The sequence below is a fragment of the Podarcis liolepis genome, assembly GCF_965112155.1.
Source record: "Podarcis liolepis genome assembly, chromosome: 9".
Classification (NCBI taxonomy): Eukaryota; Metazoa; Chordata; class Lepidosauria; order Squamata; family Lacertidae; genus Podarcis; species Podarcis liolepis.
In genome coordinates, this window is record NC_139564.1 from 41,876,729 (window position 1) to 41,895,434 (window position 18,706).

At 43.1% G+C, this 18,706-nt stretch overlaps 1 protein-coding gene and 1 long non-coding RNA gene across 7 annotated transcripts in view; one reads left to right on the plus strand and one right to left on the minus strand.

Moving 5' to 3' along the window:
• Positions 1–18,706, minus strand: part of SPMIP2 (sperm microtubule inner protein 2) — a 43,066-nt gene that overhangs the window by 23,117 nt on the left and 1,243 nt on the right. For 4 of the 6 annotated variants that reach the window (XM_083520370.1, XM_083520371.1, XM_083520368.1 and 1 more), the window contains exons 2-3: positions 15,057–15,280; positions 11,779–11,837 (exon numbers count right to left, since the gene is read on the minus strand). In XM_083520370.1, coding sequence (XP_083376496.1) covers positions 11,779–11,837; positions 15,057–15,280 — 283 coding nt within the window. Of the gene's footprint in view, positions 1–11,778; positions 11,838–15,056; positions 15,281–16,693; positions 16,923–17,804; positions 17,918–18,706 lie in introns of all 6 variants that reach the window. The other 2 variants (XR_014530026.1, XR_014530027.1) reach the window with 2 other exon arrangements.
• The window catches only part of LOC310714765, a 48,465-nt gene that overhangs the window by 5,770 nt on the left and 23,989 nt on the right, over positions 1–18,706 (plus strand). Inside the window, exon 2 of the long non-coding RNA XR_014530053.1 lies at positions 11,265–11,421. This is a non-coding gene — a long non-coding RNA (uncharacterized lncRNA). The remainder of the gene's footprint in view (positions 1–11,264; positions 11,422–18,706) is intronic.

Consider the following 18,706-nt stretch of genomic DNA (forward strand, 5'->3'; position numbering starts at 1 on the left):
TCCATCTTGCAAGCATAGACGCATGTGTAAATAAAAATCCTCCTCAGATAAAACAATCCCAGTGAACAATATTAAAATAATGGTTGATAAAATATTCTAAGATGGTTTAAATTACAGCGGTCAGCAAACTTTTTCAGCAGGGGGCCGATCCACTGTCCCTCAGACCTTGTGGGGGGCTGGACTATATTTTTTTGGCGGGGGGAATGAACAAATTCCTATGCCCCACAAATAACCCAGAGATTTTAAATAAAAGCACACATTCTACTCATGTAAAAACACGCTGATTCCTGGACTGCCTGCAGGCTGGATTTAGAAGGCAATTGGGCTGGATCTGGCCCCTGGGCCTTAGTTTGCCTACCCATGGTTTAAAATGCTGACTGTTACTAAAAGGCCTGGAATAAAAGGTGGCACAAAAGTGTGTATGGTGCACACCAAGCAGGCCTCCTTGGGAAGAGCATTCCTCAGGCGGGGGGGGGGCATTGCTGAAAAGCCCCCCTCTCTTATTGCCTAGTAGACTTCTATGGAAAGAGGTCTGCCTTCAGGTTGTGGGGTCTCAAGCAGATAGTATGTGCAGAGAAGATATATCAATCCAAACTGCGCCTGCAGATGAGTTTCAAAGTGATTTGCTGTACCTGCTGATTGGCGATAGAGAGCAAGCCCCTTTTAACCTTGGGAGGAGGGCAGGGCTGCCCACTTTGTCAAAATGGACCTGCTGGGATGGAGGAATTAAGGATCCAGCCTATTGGATTCAGTTCCTCAGCCTGCTTTATAGCCTGTTGGCAATAGTAAACCCAAATTATTTAATAGTGAAGATGTAAGCATGGTTCTAAAAATAGCACTGCAATTTAATTCACTTTGAACTGCCCAAGAAGCAGGAAAGTTTAAAATAGTCCCATGCTGTTAACATAAGGTTGTGAATTAGGTACAGTGGTACCTCGGGTTACAAACTTAATTCGTTCCAGGGGTCCGTTCTTAACGTGAAACTGTTCTTAACTAGAGGCATGCTTTCGCTAATGGGACCTCTGGCTGCCACCACACCGCCACTGCGCAATTTCCGTTCTCATCCTGAGGTAAAGTTCTCAACCCGAGGTACTACTCCAGGGTTAGCAGAGTTTGTAACCTAAAGTGTTTGTAACCCAAAGCATTTGTAACCCGAGGTACCACTGTATGGGATCTTTCCTCAGCGCATTTGTGTACAGTGGTACCTCGGGTTACATATGCTCTCAGGTTACATATGCTTCAGGTTACAGACTCTGCTAACCCAGAAATAGTGCTTCAGGTTAAGAACTTTGCGTCAGGATGAGAACAGAAATCGTGCTCCGGCGGTGTGGCAGCAGCAAGAGGCCCCATTAGCTAAAGTGGTGCTTCAGGTTAAGAACAGTTTCAGGTTAAGAACGGACCTCCGGAACGAATTAAGTACTTAACCCGAGGTACCACTGTATTTTCACTTGAACGGGCTCTGTGGTCGTTCCTGATCTGGTGATCAGTACCATGCCAGAAATGGACAGGCAAAACATAAAAAGTACTGGAAAAAAATAATACAGTATTTCTTACAAATGGTAATCCCCTCATTTGCAGTGTGCCTATGCAAATGAAGACATATGCACAACTACAATGTGTGTGTGTGTGTGTGTGTGTGTGTGTGTGTGTCTGAGAGAGAGAGAGATAGAGATCTAGTTCTTGCAAAGAAACAAAAATTGATAAGAGAAATGTCAGTTATTCTTAGCTCTCCTCTGGTTTATCTACCTTTTTTCATAGCATTTTTTTAAAATGTTAGTGACTTCTGTCTGATCAAAGCTGGAGGAGATGGAACCTACTCTACCAACAGGGCAGCATGGCCACAGTAAATGCAATGCAACACACATTTATCTCATCTACATGCTGTTAGAATTTGAAGCAGAGAATCCTCAGCCCAGAAATGTCAGGAAGTGCTACTTTCACATACTCCACCTGTTGTAAATAGAGCATTTCCCTCTTCACTCAGATAAGGCTTACATGGCGCGCGCACACACACGCACATACACGATAGGAGAGGCCATGAGATTGCACAGGCTAGCCCCATCTGCACTGCTGATGTCTGTCATAGCCATGCCTTCCACACATTCAGATAAAATGGAAAAGGACTCTCTAGACAGGGAGAGACTCTGGACCAATCAGGATCCCTGCCCTCCAGTGGAGGAGTTCTACCTGTGTACATCAGTTTTGTGGAGAGCCCTTTTTCAAGCTGCCCACCATGGGCATAGCCAAGGAGGCGGGCAGCTGCCCCCTAAATCAATAAAAAAAATCCATAAAAATACTTAACTAACCAAGGTTAGGGACGCGGGTGGCGCTGTGGGTTAAACAACAGAGCCTAGGACTTGCTGATCAGATGGTCGGCGGTTTGAATCCCCGCGATGGGGTGAGCTCCCATTGCTCGGTCCCAGTTCCTGCCAACCTAGCAGTTCGAAAGCATGTCAAAGTGCAAGTAGATAAATAGGTACCGCTCCAGTGAGAAGGTAAACGGCATTTCCATGCGTCGCTCTGGTTCGCCAGAAGCTGCTTAGTCATGCTGGCCACATGACTCAGAAGCTGTACGCCGGCTCCCTCGGCCAATAAAGCGAGATGAGCACCACAACCCCAGAGTCGGCCACGACTGGACCTAATGGTCAGGGGTCCCTTTATCTTTACCTAACCAAGGTTATGCCCCCCTACCCTAACAAAAGCCTGCTCTGCCTTACAAAAATCCTGGCTTTGCCCATGCTGCCCACCTGTGCATTTCAGTGTCTGGAGGCTGAGCCAGCTCATGCAGCCCCATACCCTCCCTTAAGCCTGCTGTTCCCTACAGAAAAGAGGGTGAATGCATGAGAAGAATTCTAACTTGGTTATAGAGACTCTTGCCCTGACTCTTATCCTGTCCACATGCAGACTGGCCAGGTACACATCCTAACAAGTAGCTTCCTCCCCAAAAATCCTGGGAACTGTAGTTTGTTAAGGGTGCTATATCTCTGTGAGGGGTAAACTACTGTTTCCATGATTCTTGGGTGTGGGGAGCTCCTGTGCTTTCAGTGTGGGATGTGACCCAAGTTCAGAAACCAAATCTAGACAAATTGAGAACTCTTGGTAATTCATGATGTGCAAAGTGGCATCAAAACCCCGTGGTCTGAATATAGCCTTTCCTCCCAACCTTGTAGAACAACCTCTGCAAACACGGAAACTGCATGTGTACTTGCACTCAGGTTACACAAAGGAACAGTAGTTATAAGAGATGTATACATATTATAGTTTGAAAAGAAGCTTCTTTGTTTTGAAAAGATGAATTGGCAAACTCAATGGGAAGTAAAAACAAACAGCTGATATCTTTTGTCCTTAATATGAATTACTTGGAAATCCCATCCCACCCACCTGACTGGCTCACTCTGTGGAATACACAAAGTATTCCCTAACAAAAACAACAAAGGGATGGTAGAAACTGCAAAAAAGAAAGAAAAGTGTAATAGCAGCCCAAGGGTGGAGCTAAGAAGAACTGAAACACAAACTGAGAAGTCAGTCATAAGATATGTCAATTGAAATATGAACAAATACTATATGGGTATGAGAAACTGTTGTGGAGTTCTCTCTCTGTGAGGACTGTAACAAAAATAGTCATGTTGCCAGCTGAAAAACATTCAGAACTTGACTTCAGTTCCGTAATTTACCTAATCCAACTAGGAAAATATTATGTCTTGTGGGGAATCCAGAAGTGGACCAAATTTCACATTTGATCAGAAATAATATAGTAGTAGTAATAATATATTTAACATGTTACCAGTAACATCTGTGCTAGTTTAACTACTGGTTCAGATTACATTCCTTTCTGGTGTGTGCTATTTTCAAAAGGGCAAAAGTGTGTCACCACCCGCGCTCTACGTATTCCTCTTGTGTGTTTCAGCAGGAATGCTTGGTTTTGATAAAGGCATGTGCCTTTCATTTCCCATCATGGCTTGATGAGCTTTAGTTTCCAGAAGCTCGGGGATTACATATGACCTTAAATGTACACACTGTGGTTTTGGTGGGAGAAGAGCCGGAAATAGGATTCCAGTCCAGCTGAGCAATGTATGTAAAAACTGAGGAGAAAATGGTGAGCATGAGCCCATACCTGCATGGGAGGGGCTATAGTTCAGTGACACAACACACACTTTGCTTGCAAAAGGTCTCAGGTTCAGTCACCAGTATCACCAGTTAAAAGATGAGGGAAAGACTCTTGGCTGACACCCTGGAGTGCTGCTGCAAGACAGTGTTGTTAATACGGAACTAGATGAACCAGTAGTCTGCCTTGTTTTGTTGTTGTTTAGCCGTTTAGTCGTGTCCGACTCTTTGTGGCCCCATGGACCAGAGCACGCCAGGCACTCCTGTCTTCCACTGCCTCCCACAGTTTGGTCAAACTCATGCTGGTAGCTTCAAGAACACTGTCCAATCATCTTGTCCTCTGTCGTCCCCTTCTCCTTGTGCCCTCCATCTTTCCCAACATCAGGGTCTTTTCCAGGGAGTCTTCTCTTCTCATGAGGTGGCCAAAATATTGGAGTCTCAGCTTCAGGATCTGTCCTTCCAGTGAGCACTCAGGGCTGATTTCCTTAAGAATGGATAGGTTTGCTCTTCTTGCAGTCCATGGGACTCTCAAGAGTCTCCCCCAGCACCATAATTCAAAAGCATCAATTCTTTGGCAATCAGCCTTCTTTATGGTCCAGCTCTCACTTCTGGTCTGCCTTGGAAAAAGCCAACTACCCATATACAGTGGTACCTTGGTACTCATCCATTTTGGCTCCCAAATGCCACAAACCCAGAAGTGAGTGGTCCAGTTTGCGAACATTATTTGGAAGCCAAACGGCAGACGGTGTTTCTGCAGCTTCTGATTGGCTGCAGGAGCTTCCTGAATCCAGTTGGAAGCCATGCCTTGGTTTCCAAACATTGTGGAAGTCAAACGGACTTCCGGAATGGATTCCATTCAACTTCCAAGGTACCACTGTGGAGACAAATTTTACAAAGATTTATCACATGGCAGTTTTATACTTTAGGGGCTGGCCATTGGTCTCTGGCACTTGGTGAGCACTGCTACACCCCTCTTCCCTCAGATCGCCAAGTCATAGGAGGAGTGTGGTAAAACATGGCTCAGAGCATGAACATTTGGTACAGGCAACCTGCAATTAAACACATCAGGAGGAAGAAGATACGAAGAGGGTCCCAGACAGGAATCACTACTGTGACTCTATTGGAAAAGTCACAGAACACTCCACAGGACCCTGGAACATTCCACAGAAATCCACTACTGCATATGTATTTTCACTTGCTTTTTCTTTTTTTAAAAAATGCTCTGTTATGGTCACTATCTGTTTTCTGAGGAAGTTGAACCTCAAAAAGGAAGTGCTGGTTTTCATGGTTTCAGTCTGAAGAGAGCATAGGAATTCCCATGTGGTGAATGCCAAAAGCATAGCGCAAGCAACAAATGCTTTAGGAGCTCTGGGGGAAGGTGTAAGATCCATGTCTGCTGTGCTAATGTAAAAGTAGCAATTGTCAACTCAGTAGCAATAACTAGACCACTACATTGATTTAGCTTTTAAAATACATATACATTGCAATACCAAACATTTTAGAATAACTAGGCAGGCTGTTGCTCACATTTACGTTGGGTATATGATAGAGGCGGCGAATTTTCTGGGAATATGATCATCCAGAAATGTTTCCCACAGCTTATTATAGAACTGAGGACTAAGTGTCTTCAGTAGCATTTCACTGAAAATGGTTATCAGTGCTTTGTGCTGTTGGCATAAACATCATTATTTTTCTAAAGGGTTGTGCGCTGTTTTGAGATATTAATTTGATTAACATTGGCTCTGTTCGAAATAGATGCGGTCCTCAAAAACTTGAAACCACACAAAGCCCCAGGCCCAGACGGCTTCACAGCAGAATTCTATAAGAAATTCAAAGAACCCTTGATGCCCTACATGACCCGCCTATTCAACGACATCATAAAAGGGGGCCCCATCCCCAAAACCTGGACCCACTCCAAAATAGTCTCCATCCCAAAACCACTAAAAGACAGCCTCAAAGTAGAATCATACCGCCCAATCTCATTAATAAACCAAGACTACAAGATATTCACATCAATCTTGGCCAACCGCCTAAAAATCTTCCTACACAAGTTAATAGCCCCAGACCAGACTGGCTTTGTCCCTGGCCGCAATATAACAGACCCCATCAGGAAACTACTGAACCTGATCGAACACAGCAAGGCAACCAAACTCCCATTGACAATTATGTCCCTAGACATCCTCAAAGCCTTTGATTGCTTGGAGTGGAAATACATACTAGCAGTACTAACTAACATGAAATTTGGCCCCAACTTCCTACAAATCCTCAAACAAATATACTCCCAAGCCTCAGCAAAATGCAGAACTAACAATATGGATTCTAACACTATAGCTATCCAAAGAGGCACGAAACAAGGATGCCCACTGTCTCCCTTCTTATTTATCCTGGCTCTGGAACCCCTAGCAATCCGCATCCAAGCAGCCACAGACATCAAGGGAGTGGAAATAAAAGGCAGGACCTATAAATTAGGGCTCTTTGCAGATGACCTAATGGTCACAACACCAGACCCCATAAGCACAGCAACCTCCCTAATCAGAGAACTCAACGCATTTGCAATGGTGTCGGGCCTACAGGTAAATTTCACAAAGTCAGAAGCTATGTGCTTCAATACCCCTCCTCACATCCAAAAAGAACTCACGAAGGTCACCAAAATAAAACTTTGCCACACCAAGTTCAGATACCTAGGGGTACAAATAACCAGAAACCTCAATAAATTGTACCTCCACAACTACAAGCCCCTGTGGCGACAAATTAACAAAGACCTAAAGAGATGGAATAACATGAACCTCACTCTCTCAGACAAAATAGCCATGATCAAAATGATCACACTCCCAAAACTAACCTACCTATTCCAAACCCTCCCAATCTGGATCCCCTCAACCCAACTTCACAGTTGGCAGAGAAAACTACACTATTTCATCTTCTCACATAAAAAAACAAGAATAAGCCCCAAATACCTGCACCTCCCCACCTCAGAAGGAGGATGGGGAATCCCCAACATAGAAGCATATTACAACGCCAACCAAATACGCCATATAATCCCATATATACTAGAAGATGAGACAAAACAATGGGTACACCTAGAGAAGGACACAATTGAAAACACCTGCACCACAACATACCACTCCTCCCAAACAAACTAAAGAAAATTCCCACAACACTTAACAGGTACACACAGACCATGCTCAAAGCATGGAAAACACAAATAGGCAAACTATCCCCAACCCCATCCCCACTAATCCCCCTGGCATACCACCCATTATTCCACCATGCAGCACAAAACCTCAAGATAAAAACCTGGTGAACCAAAGGCTTGTATCGCCTAATAGACTTTTATAAAAATAACAAACCCTTGTCAACACAAGAAATACAAGACAAACTAGAAGACACCCAAATGCCCTGGTTAACACAACACCAACTACATGCCCTCTTAAACAACCCAACAGTAAAATCAGCAGCAACTAGGCCCCTGACAACCTTCGAAAACCTCCTCCTAACAACAAAGGGAAACAGTAAAGGGATGGTATCTGCAATATACAAAATACTACTCCAAAATCTCGCAAATCCCCTAGACGCAATCAAAAATCAATGGGAGAATGACATAGGCTATGAGATAAACCCCACTCAATGGACCAGAATGTGGTCTAAACCCCCCTTTAAATCCATATCAACGAAAAGAAAAGAACTCACACTGAAACTCACCTACAGGTGGTACCTAACACCAAGGAAACTAGCGCTAATACACCCAGGAACCTCACCAAAATGCTGGAGAGGGTGCACCTCCACAGGCACATACTTCCACATGTGGTGGGAGTGTCCCAAAATCCAACTGTTCTGGACAACAGCCATACAAGAAATTTGTAAAATAACTAAGCAAGTAATAGACACCACCCCAGAATTGGCCCTACTAAACATCTTCCAAGACAACAATGCCCATTTACACCACAAAGAACTCATAACCCACCTGCTCTCAGCAGCCAGAAACACCATAACCAGACACTGGAGAGACCTGTCAGGAGTAAGCATGGACCAATGGTATCAAATAGGATGGGAAACGGCCCTACTAGAAAAATTAACTAATAAACTGAAACTGACACGGGGACAAACAGAAGAAGATGCCTTCACCCCGGTATGGCTCCCCTTTATCACATACACAGCCCAACAGGACAATGACAATAATCCACCAACAGCATACAAATCAATATGGCTAACCTGATCCAAAACACCCACCCACCTCACTCACACACGAAAACAAAGATCACCACAGCCAATCACAAGCAAACAATCACACCCTAGGCAAACCCCAACCTCTCTCACCACCAAAGGAACACAAGTGAACAACACAAGCACGCTGACACCAAACTCTACATACATTAAACATAATAGAAACACCGCCACCCAATCCCACCCTTATCCATCTTCCCTCTCTCCACCCCCCTTTCTTTTTTCTCTCCTTTTTTTTAATTTTAATTTTTATTTTTATTTTCTTCTCCCCCTAATGCCTCAACAAATGAAACGGATTTGTAAAAATGTTACATGGGGAAAAAATATATATGAGGCACTACACTTCTGTAAAACAAGAAAATCCTTAATAAAATATTTAAAAAAAAAACAAAAAAAAACCCAAAACATTGGCTCTGTTCATACATATGCTTCCCAGCCAATTAAACCATAGCTTAGAATTGGGGAATGAGTTTCACTCACCTACTCCCTTCCTCAATGGTGTGTCAATCCCAGTTATCTTAAGTTGCATTTCCCCAGTATGCCCAAAATGGACAACTGTGATTTAATGTCAGTTTACTAGCCAGGATCTTAAACTATGTACCAAGCCAGAATCTCAGTCTGGGAAGCATTCCATTCACTGGTTGTATGCATCTCTGTAGCTACCTTTTAAATCCACTGTGACTTTTAATATTAAGACTAGCCATGGACTTAATTGAGTTCCTAAGTTTTTGCCCATATTCCAGTCTGTGAGGTGGTAAAATGGGTCCCTCTTCCCCTCTTCCACATCCTGTCAAGTAGGCAGTCTGTGCAGGGTCCCAGTTCATGAACCCTTGTCTCCTAATTTTTATTTCTTGGAAAAGAAATAATCACAAACATGAAGGTGCCTTTCGGGAAGTCAGGACATTGCTCCATTTTAACCAGCATTGTCTGGTTTGATGTGCTGTCCAACATCTCCAGCAGAAGCCTTCCTGTATCCACTCCAGCTACCTGATGAAAGCCCTTTAACTTTAGCTGCAGAAAAAAGAACCCTGGGGTCCCCTGCATGCAACACGTTTGCCTGTTACATTCTTAAAATATCTGACCTTTCCTCCAAGAAACTCAAAGTGGCATGCATGGATTTCCTCCTTTTATCCGCATAGCAACCCTGGAAGGTAGGTTACACAGAGAGATAGAGTCTGGCCCACTGAGACTTCATAACTGAGTGGGGGTTTGAAGCCTGGTCTCCCAGGTCCTTGACTTACACACTTAAAAAAATTTTTTATAATTGATTTATGATCAACATATGTACAAGCATAACCATGCAAACAATAACAGAACAATGCACAGATCATATTAAGTAAAATAATAATAATCATACAGATGCTGCTGTTACATATAGCCAAGATTTTAAGATGAGACTATACAGCCCAGACACAACAAGGAGTGAGTCACAGGAAGAGTACTTATCCGACTCGCCCTGTTATGACACTCTAACTACTACACCACTCCAGCTCTGAGCTATCACCCCAACACACATAAAGAACCCCCATTACCTTAGGTATATGACAGAGGAGAGAGGCATGCACATACTCCTATGCCATCCAAAATTATTGGCAGGAGGGTGTCTGAACTCAGGTATTGGCTATTATCTGATCCATCTAGGGAGGAAATGTGCATGCTGAGAGAAGAAAGGGTGTGTGCGCGCACAATTAAAGCGCTGGTTCTTATTTGTTTCAGCAATTTCCACTGCTGGAGATGCAAACGAATTGGTGTAGTAACAGCAGCCAGCAAAGCTTGCAAGTATGACACACAGTCAGGACTCATGTTGTTCTCCCAGCGGTATGCCTGCTTCCACTGAGGCCCAGACTCACTCATGGAATCTTTCTGAGCTGCTGTCGTCTTTTATCAGAAGCAATTGTATGCATGTTCTAATATACAGCTAGACTGGTGACTGGGGGCGGCCGCCGAGACCACATAACACCGGTCTTGAAAGACCTACATTGGCTCCCAGTACGTTTCCGAGCACAATTCAAAGTGCTGGTGTTGACCTTTAAAGCCCTAAACGGCCTCGGCCCAGTATACCTGAAGGAGCGTCTCCACCCCCATCGTTCTGCCCGGACGCTGAGGTCCAGCGCCGAGGGCCTTCTGGCGGTTCCCTCATTGCGAGAAGCAAAGCTACAGGGAACCAGGCAGAGGGCCTTTTCGGTAGTGGCGCCCGCCCTGTGGAACGCCCTCCCATCAGATGTCAAAACGATAAACAACTACCTGACATTCAGAAGACATCTTAAGGCAGCCCTGTTCAGGGAAGTTTTTAATGTATGATATTTTAGTGTTTTTTTTTGGTTTCTATGGAAGCCGCCCAGAGCGGCTGGGGAAACCCAGCCAGATGGGCGGGGTACAAATAATAAATTATTATTATTATTATTATTATTATTATTATTATTATTATTATACCCAGAATATGCTTGGCAGTTTAGCAAAGCAAGGAAGAAGTTGTCGTTCTAAATGCAACCTGCAGATTTGCTGCAGTATTGCCCCTGGAACTCAGTCAGTACTCAAGGAAGGAGGAATGTGTGACAATTTTGCTCCCACTTTAGTAGGATTTATGAACTTCACACTGTTGCAGCCAGAGCTGGTGCACAGTCTCATTGTGAATAATATTAATAATATATTTGCCATGCTGCTTCAGATATGAAAATGTATTTGGTTATGTGTATGTGTGTGTTTATGATTGACTGCTACTCCAGGAGGAATTAAAGCATAAACAAGTATGGAACCTATACATGTCCTTTGGAGTTTAGGGGAGTCAGGTTCTTGCTTAACTTCAAATGAGTTGGGAAATGGGGGAAGGCACAGGATCAGAGGTGTTGACTACTTGGTTTTATGAGAAAAGGATTAATCCCCCCCCCCCAGGTGATTTGAGATGGAGCTTTGAGCAATATTTAATTTCTCCTTAGGAAAGGATTTTGGTTGCTGGGGATGATCTTGGCCTTGTTTTGGCACCAAAATAAATGGCACTTGGCATCTGTCTCCTTCCTCTCCCCTGCAACACAGCTGAGCATATGAACATATTTAAGCCTTGACAGTGGGCAGCCAAACTGGAAAACCGAGAAGGCAAGTATCTCTGTTCTCATCTGGTTAATATACACAGAATGTTTCATGTGGGCAGTATTTGCTGAATTCTTTCTAGCCAACTGTAATTTAAGCTGCTCAGCATAACATTAATTGTAAAGCCCTTCCTACTTGCAGATATTGTCATCATATTGGAAGGCCACTTAGCATCACTGAGTCATAACAAGATGTAATTATTAAAGCCATTCCATTCAAAGTGAATAATATGGACAGTGCTACTTATATCTTGCCCATCATTTCTACAGTAGGTTAGTCCATACACAAGAGTAAAAAGAAAATTTTATAGAGCCATTTAAAAACAAAAAACAAAACCCCACAGCAGCCTTCAAATAACCCTACCTGGGATTTCTGTATCGAGCCACTATTTCAAACTCTTCAGCTGGAGGAAATCGTTCATGCTGTCAAAAAGAAACAAATTATTATGCTTACAATGCATGTTTACACTCTAGTAAGCCACTTTGTCTATGGGAGGGGGACACTTTCCATATTCTGATATTTGCAGATACATTAAAAAAGCAATCAAGAGCAAAACAAATCTGCCTGAGTATATATATTGTGTACATATCACAGGGACCCAGGGCTAATTGGGGATCAATATAGTGATTCTAGTTGCAGAGTATGCCATGGGCACCTGTGGTACACAGGATTCCCAGGGTGTGAGAGAAAGGGCCATAAACCCTGCCCGTTTTGTAGGGTTATAGACCAGAACCTGTGGCCCTCCAGATGTTGTGGAACTCCAAATCCCAACAGCCTCAGCAAGCATGCTAGGGATGATGGGATTTGCAGTTTGGTAATATTGGGAGGGTTATACACCTCCTATCCTGATATTGGTATTGTGTCATGGCTTGGGCTGTTATGCATAAAGCAGGAGTGGGGAACTTATGGTCCTCCATAGGCTGTTGGACTCCCATCATCCCTAATGGACATGTTGTCTGGGATTGACTGGATTTGGAGTACAGCCACATCTGCTGAACCACAGGTTCCCAGTCTCTAAGCTGCATCCTTCTTTAACAATGTTGACCCATGTGAAATTTACATAGAAGTGATCGATGGTTTTTTTATCTTGAGTTATGAGGAACAGGGCATTACAGAGCTATGCAAGAATTATGACAAAATATGGATCACTGAATAAAAACAATCTACATTTTAATTCACAATCTCTCTCTCCCTTTTAAAACCATGCTGATGCCATCAAATTCTCATCAATTTTAAGTCTAAAAATACAGTTATCATCTCTTAGGCATTTCTTTAATTTTTTCTGCTAGCAGCTTCGAAACTGGAAGAAGAATTTGGTTGAAAAGATAGCAGGACATCTATCTATCTATCATCTATCTATCTGATTTGGAGTTAAGGCAGCTTCCTATCTTAGAGACAGTCGACCATGAAATTAATTCTCTTATTGGAATTATCGCAGAGTAGCAATTGTTTCTTAAGGGCATGCTTCTAAGCTTATCTTTCTTTTTTTTAGGATTGTGTCCAGTACCACTCAATACAGTGGAAATTGTCGGGAATAGTACATGTCTGCTAGATAATTTCTAGATATTATCTAGATTAACAAGCATGTATCAGATTGCTGGTTCAGTAACAGAGTCCACCTACCCTACCCATTCCATTTTTTTACAATGTCCTAACACATTAGGTGATGGCTATGCCAAGTTTTCTTGCCATCCTGCAGTAATTATGCTGTTGCAGTAATTAGGCTGAGGGATTAAACCCTAAAAAGCCTTAAAGATAGGACAGCATTTGGCGTAGAAACATTTGGCATAGAAACATTTTCAATGCTATTTCTTCCAGAAGTTTCTTGCAAACTTCAAATGATATTTTCCTAATTCTGAGGGTGTTATTATTATTTTTTATTGTTATTATTCATTAAAAAGAAAGAAAGAAAGCAAAACTAGAATTTGAAAAGGGTTGAAATCCACCATAGTGAATTGAAATTCTGAAATTCTGTCTTAAATTTATGCATTTCAACTATACTTTCAGCTGATATGGGCCGACTGTGCAATATAATAATAATAATAATATCTTTATTGTCATTGCCCCCTTCGGGGACAACGAAATTACTTGACTGCTCCATAAAAACACTAAACATTACTTCCAAGTAGACATATACATGTCTACTTGGAAGTAAGCCTCATTGAGTTGCTCCCAGGTAAATGGTTGTATGATTGCAGCCTACATTTTTAAAAGTATTTGCTCCCTGTTGTATATCCTGGCAAAGGGAAACCTCCAGCCCACGTGCATAACATGACCTGCCTGACCTTCTGATTTGGTTTGCGAGGCCATTTCAGGAAAACCAGGCCATCCTGCTGTATACCCAGTGCCATATATGATGTCAGATAATGGGGAGGTAAAGACGTGGTTGGGCCAAAAGTGGGTTTGGCAGGCAGATCAACAATGTCAGCAAAGCCCTGCATCTTTGCAAGCGGCCTTGTGTCATGAACTGGCAGGACAACAGGGAGGAGGAAGAGGATCCCAGCGAGGGGTATAGCCAGGACTGGGACACACCAGAGCAAGCAGGGGATAGCGAAGGAAGTACTCACAGGGTGATGGAGGATGGCAATTGGTTGGGGGCCACTGCACAGGAACCAGAGCTGCAGGACTCATCACCAGAGCCAGAACATGTGTTCACTCTCCATGAACACGGACTCTGAGGCGTAGGGAGCAGCAGCAGGCAGGGAGTCTGAGGCAGTCAAGGGCCCACAGCTCAGCTCATTAGTGGGCCAGGTAAGGCTTGCTAGCTCTGGGAGGAGGTCTGTGATGCCTCAGCTGGAGTAGGCTAGGAACAGATGGGGGTCACATGCCTCAGCAAGCCCAGGTGATGTAATCAGCATGCAAAGTACTAAAGGGGGAAGCAGAGCTGAAGTGTTGCACCTGCCCATGTTGTTGGTTGTTAGCTTCGATACTCCAGGATCTCTATGGGACTTTGGACACATGGATTGATCCCGGATTTGGGACTTGATATACTCACTTGCTGCCAGGTAGGCCAGGGATTCAGGATACCTTGGTGGTTGCCAGTGCTTGCAAAGTGTTATGCTTTTGCTGGCACAATTTGATTTCGAATTGTGTGGACAGCAGGTAGCTGACAGGAAGGCAGCCCTGCCTACTGGTCAAACTTGGTCTATGGTTGACTGAGAGTGGGGCTCCCACCCCACAATATCCTGACATCATGCTTAATGTTACAGGGCAGCATCTTCCACTGAACTAATGCTGGGTGAAGCTTCCTTTTCTATAGTGGATGATATATACTTTACACACAAGTTAAGCTTTAGCAATACTGATGAACTGTCACATCAGGCTGATTTATTTTGCCCATCATAGTAATGATTGTGCGTGGTCTTTTTGTGTAGAAACATCACCGTGTTATTTAGTCATGAGGAAACCTGTTTAGCTAAAGCACTACAATTATGCAGCATAAGTCTCTAGATGCTGCTCCAGGGGTAGCCAATGAGGTGCCTTGCAGTTGTGGACTGCAACTCCCATCAGCCCCAGTAGCATTGCCACTGATCAGAGATAATGGAAGCTGCCGTCCAAAACATCTGGAGGGCACTGTGCCAGCTATCCCTCAGCTACTCCAGCATAAGAGGGCATTCTGAAATAATAAAGAGTTTAGTTACCATTAACTGCTGGCCGTTTTTCTGGGTGAGAGAATGAAACTCTCCTACTCCCCAGCCAATTTCTCCTACATAGCAACACCTGTGGTACCATGGAGGAGGATTCCTTGGTGCAGGTCTCCACAGGTAAGCAGCTTCACTAGTGCCCTCTACTGGCGCAGTTGCTCCTCCTATATAAAGCGTAGTTTCCGGAAGCCTTGATCTGTGATTACGCAAACCATCTGGGCCTTGAGAATAGAAAGTATTTTAAAATATGGTTATTCGAAGGCAAAGATGGGGTACATAATCTTAGATTTGCTACTCCCATCCTGACTCTAAACGCATTTCAGTATTTAAAAACGGTTGCGAGTTGTTTTCTTTTTTGACTGCTAACTCAAATCCTTTTGATTCTGCATTTATTCCAGTGCAGGGCTTCTACCTCTTTGAATGTGCTTGTGCCGCCCCCTATATAGACCTTGGAAAGCTGTGAGCAATAGCAGCACCATAGGGTGGAGAAGGGAAGGATGCCAGCAATGACATATAGAATCAAATGCTGGACAGCTTTCCAGATTCTATGCGCTTGCCCCCAAATGTGCATAGTGTCCCTATATCATGAAGGTATGCTTCATGCATAGGGTCCTGTGCCTACAATGCCTTAATGGATGGAGACTGGGAATAGACCACTGGCTGTGATATTGGTTCCTCCACCTCCCCATTTTCATTTCTGCATAGGATAAACGTTTGCATGGACTGTCCTATTGTACTAAACTCAACGCAATGCATGGTGCCTATAACCCTTTATGTTAAAGTAATCCTTGTGCGGCCCTGTTTGAAAGGAAAAAAATGAAGTATGACATACTTACAAAAACATCCAGTGAGTTATGAAGTAAATTCTGTTACTCATTTCTTTGGCACTTCAATGTCCTGAATGTTTAGCTAGAGTAGAGGAGTGATTAAATTGTGTTCAACACTTTCAAAATAAAGCTTGAACTCCTCTCCAATCAGGCTGAAATTGTGTGTTTGAGATTGATTTGACAAATATTTATAGTAGTACCATGCCACTGCCTATAGTAAGCAAAAGTATCCCGCCTTTATTGTGTTAAGGATTATGATGATGACAGGCTACCGTTACTTTTGGAGATTATGTTCAGAAGAATGAGAAGGTTGTCTTTGGGGAATGGGATCTTTCATACTATGTATGATTGCAAAATGCATTAAATGGGAATCCCTTTGTTGAATGCTAAAAAGTGCACCCTTGTAGGATTTGAGGCTCTTTACTCCAGCCATATGTATGCTCTCTGTGAATTAATAGTATATTAACAATACCTATAGGCACTGAGTTCCTAAGGCACTGAGAGACTTTCTGAGTTGAGTGTGTGATATATAGATGCCAAACCAACAAAAATGATAAAATAAGAACTATAGTATGTGTACTCTTTCCTTCTTTTTCTCTCTCCCCCGCCCTGTTTAAGTGTAGTCTCTCTCATGGTAAACTTAACCCAAATCTGTAACCTGGTTTCTTTGTCTTACCCTGTTTAAGGTTACAGTCCTATGCACATAGCTGTCAACTTTTCCCTTTTCTTGTGAGGAATCCTATTCAGAATAAGGGAATTTCCCTTAAAAAGGGGGGGAAGTTGACAGCTATGCCTATGCACACTCACCTGTGAGGAAGTGGCATGGGATTTACTTCCAAGTAAACATGCAGAGGAGTGTTATGCTTTAAATGTTTCTCTTGCATCTTCTTATAATTTGTTGGCTACCATCTAGGGCTCCACACCTTGTGTGGATGAATTCTACCCAGCTACATCTGGGTACGACTCCTTCTGATATCTGCTAAACACATAGATGTCAGGGGAGCATGGTGAGGTGTTCTCATGACTCTTTCCAAATCTGTGGGGTAATAAAAATGAGAACCAAAAGCACAGAGCTCCTTTACCCTGCCATTGTAGACTACACACCCAAGTTCACACCATACTAACAGAGGGGTCTTAGAGGCCCTGATGTGGTAGGGGGAAGGCTTGGGTTGAGGAACCAGTGACCTTCTGGATTTTGTTGGACTCAAACACCCCCAATCCCTGCCAGCATGGCCACTTGTCAGAGACAATGCGAGTTGTAGTCCAGAAACATCTGAAGGACCACAAGTATCCCATCAATATTATAAGCTGTGAGGGCCACCAGAGTTGTCTAGCAAAGTGTGAGGCAAGTAAGGAAAAACTTGACCCGTTAAAAAGAAGGAAGGAGGGTCTTCGGCAAAATGTAGAAGCAAAGAGGAGTTCCCTGAGAATGCATATGAATTAGAGAACAGAAAGCTAAAAGGGGAAATTGATACTTTCCCTTATAGAAAAAAGAGGCTACTGCTTTAACCAGTTCTCAGCCCCTTGGAGATGCAACACAATCTTATGCTTTCCAGCACAAGAAAGAGTCCCACTGGATTCAGCCCCAGCAACCCTAAATATTACCCAGCATACTTTACACAAAGTTAACTCACTTCAAAATGTAAGAGAAAATAAAGAAGATGGAGAACAGGTGGTGAGATCAAAAGGAAACAGTAGAGAGAACCAGCAGGTTGTCGCTTAAAATCACTAAGATATTTTTTTTTGTTTAAGATTCCTTTGGAAATGGAAACAAATATACCGGTAACTATCTGAAAGAAGGAATATCCCTTGCACTGAAGTGAATGGGAAACCCCTGATAGAGAAAGAAGAAATGTTTTTTGAAATAAATGCATGGCTCCTTAAAAAATAAATGCATAATGTAATATTTTAAAGGTACCTCTAATCATGTAGAGAGCATCCTCTCCTTTCTTCCTTCAGGAGGATCTCATTCCAGAATTTTGTTTCCTTTTCGGCAGAAGTGGATGGAATTTGCAAAAATAGTAACCCCTCCTGAAAAATTAAAGCCTGCCAAATTTTAGACTAATATGTTCAGAGAGATTTCTGCACTACTAAAGCTGATTTTGGGGAGGAAGGAAGTTAAAATGAATCACTTTGTTTATTGTGGTTTTGTGGTCAATTGTTTTAGTATGAACATGGCATATATTGTAAAGGTTCCCCTGGGAAAGTAACCTGCAAAATTTCAGGAAGATGAGAGCAGGGGCTTGGGAGTTATGATGAATGAAAAAAGTAGCTTTGGGCCTGAGTTCTGTTCAGCTGGCACCAAAAGTTATAGAAACTAAGTGCAAAGCTGATTTGACAGGCATGGATGGTGTGTGAGCATGTGACACATAGGGAGTAGTATTTGAATGTCCAACATTTCCCAGACATGTACCACTAGAAGTAGCAAAAATCACAGGACAGGAAAGAACAAGGACATCACTCCCCAACATCCACTCCTCCAACATCACTCCTCCAACATCACTTCCCAAACCACTATGATTGGAGCACTGGTAAAATAATTCTCTTTGATTAGAAGCTAGACCTGTGAGTCACAAAAGAGCTAGCCTTCCCACCTTCTCCTCCTGATATTTCCTTCTGTAGAAAAGTTTCAAATTTTGCAAACTCACTGACTTTACAAGCTTTCTTAGCATCCCTATCTCCAAATGGCCCCAAATATCTTCAGAGCTTCCAGCTTCAAGGGTGTGTTGCAGAGATCCTGCTTTGGCTTGGAAAAGGCCAAATCTATCTGAAGTGACCCCCTCTGGTTCACGATGCACATCCCTACCCACAAGCACTCTT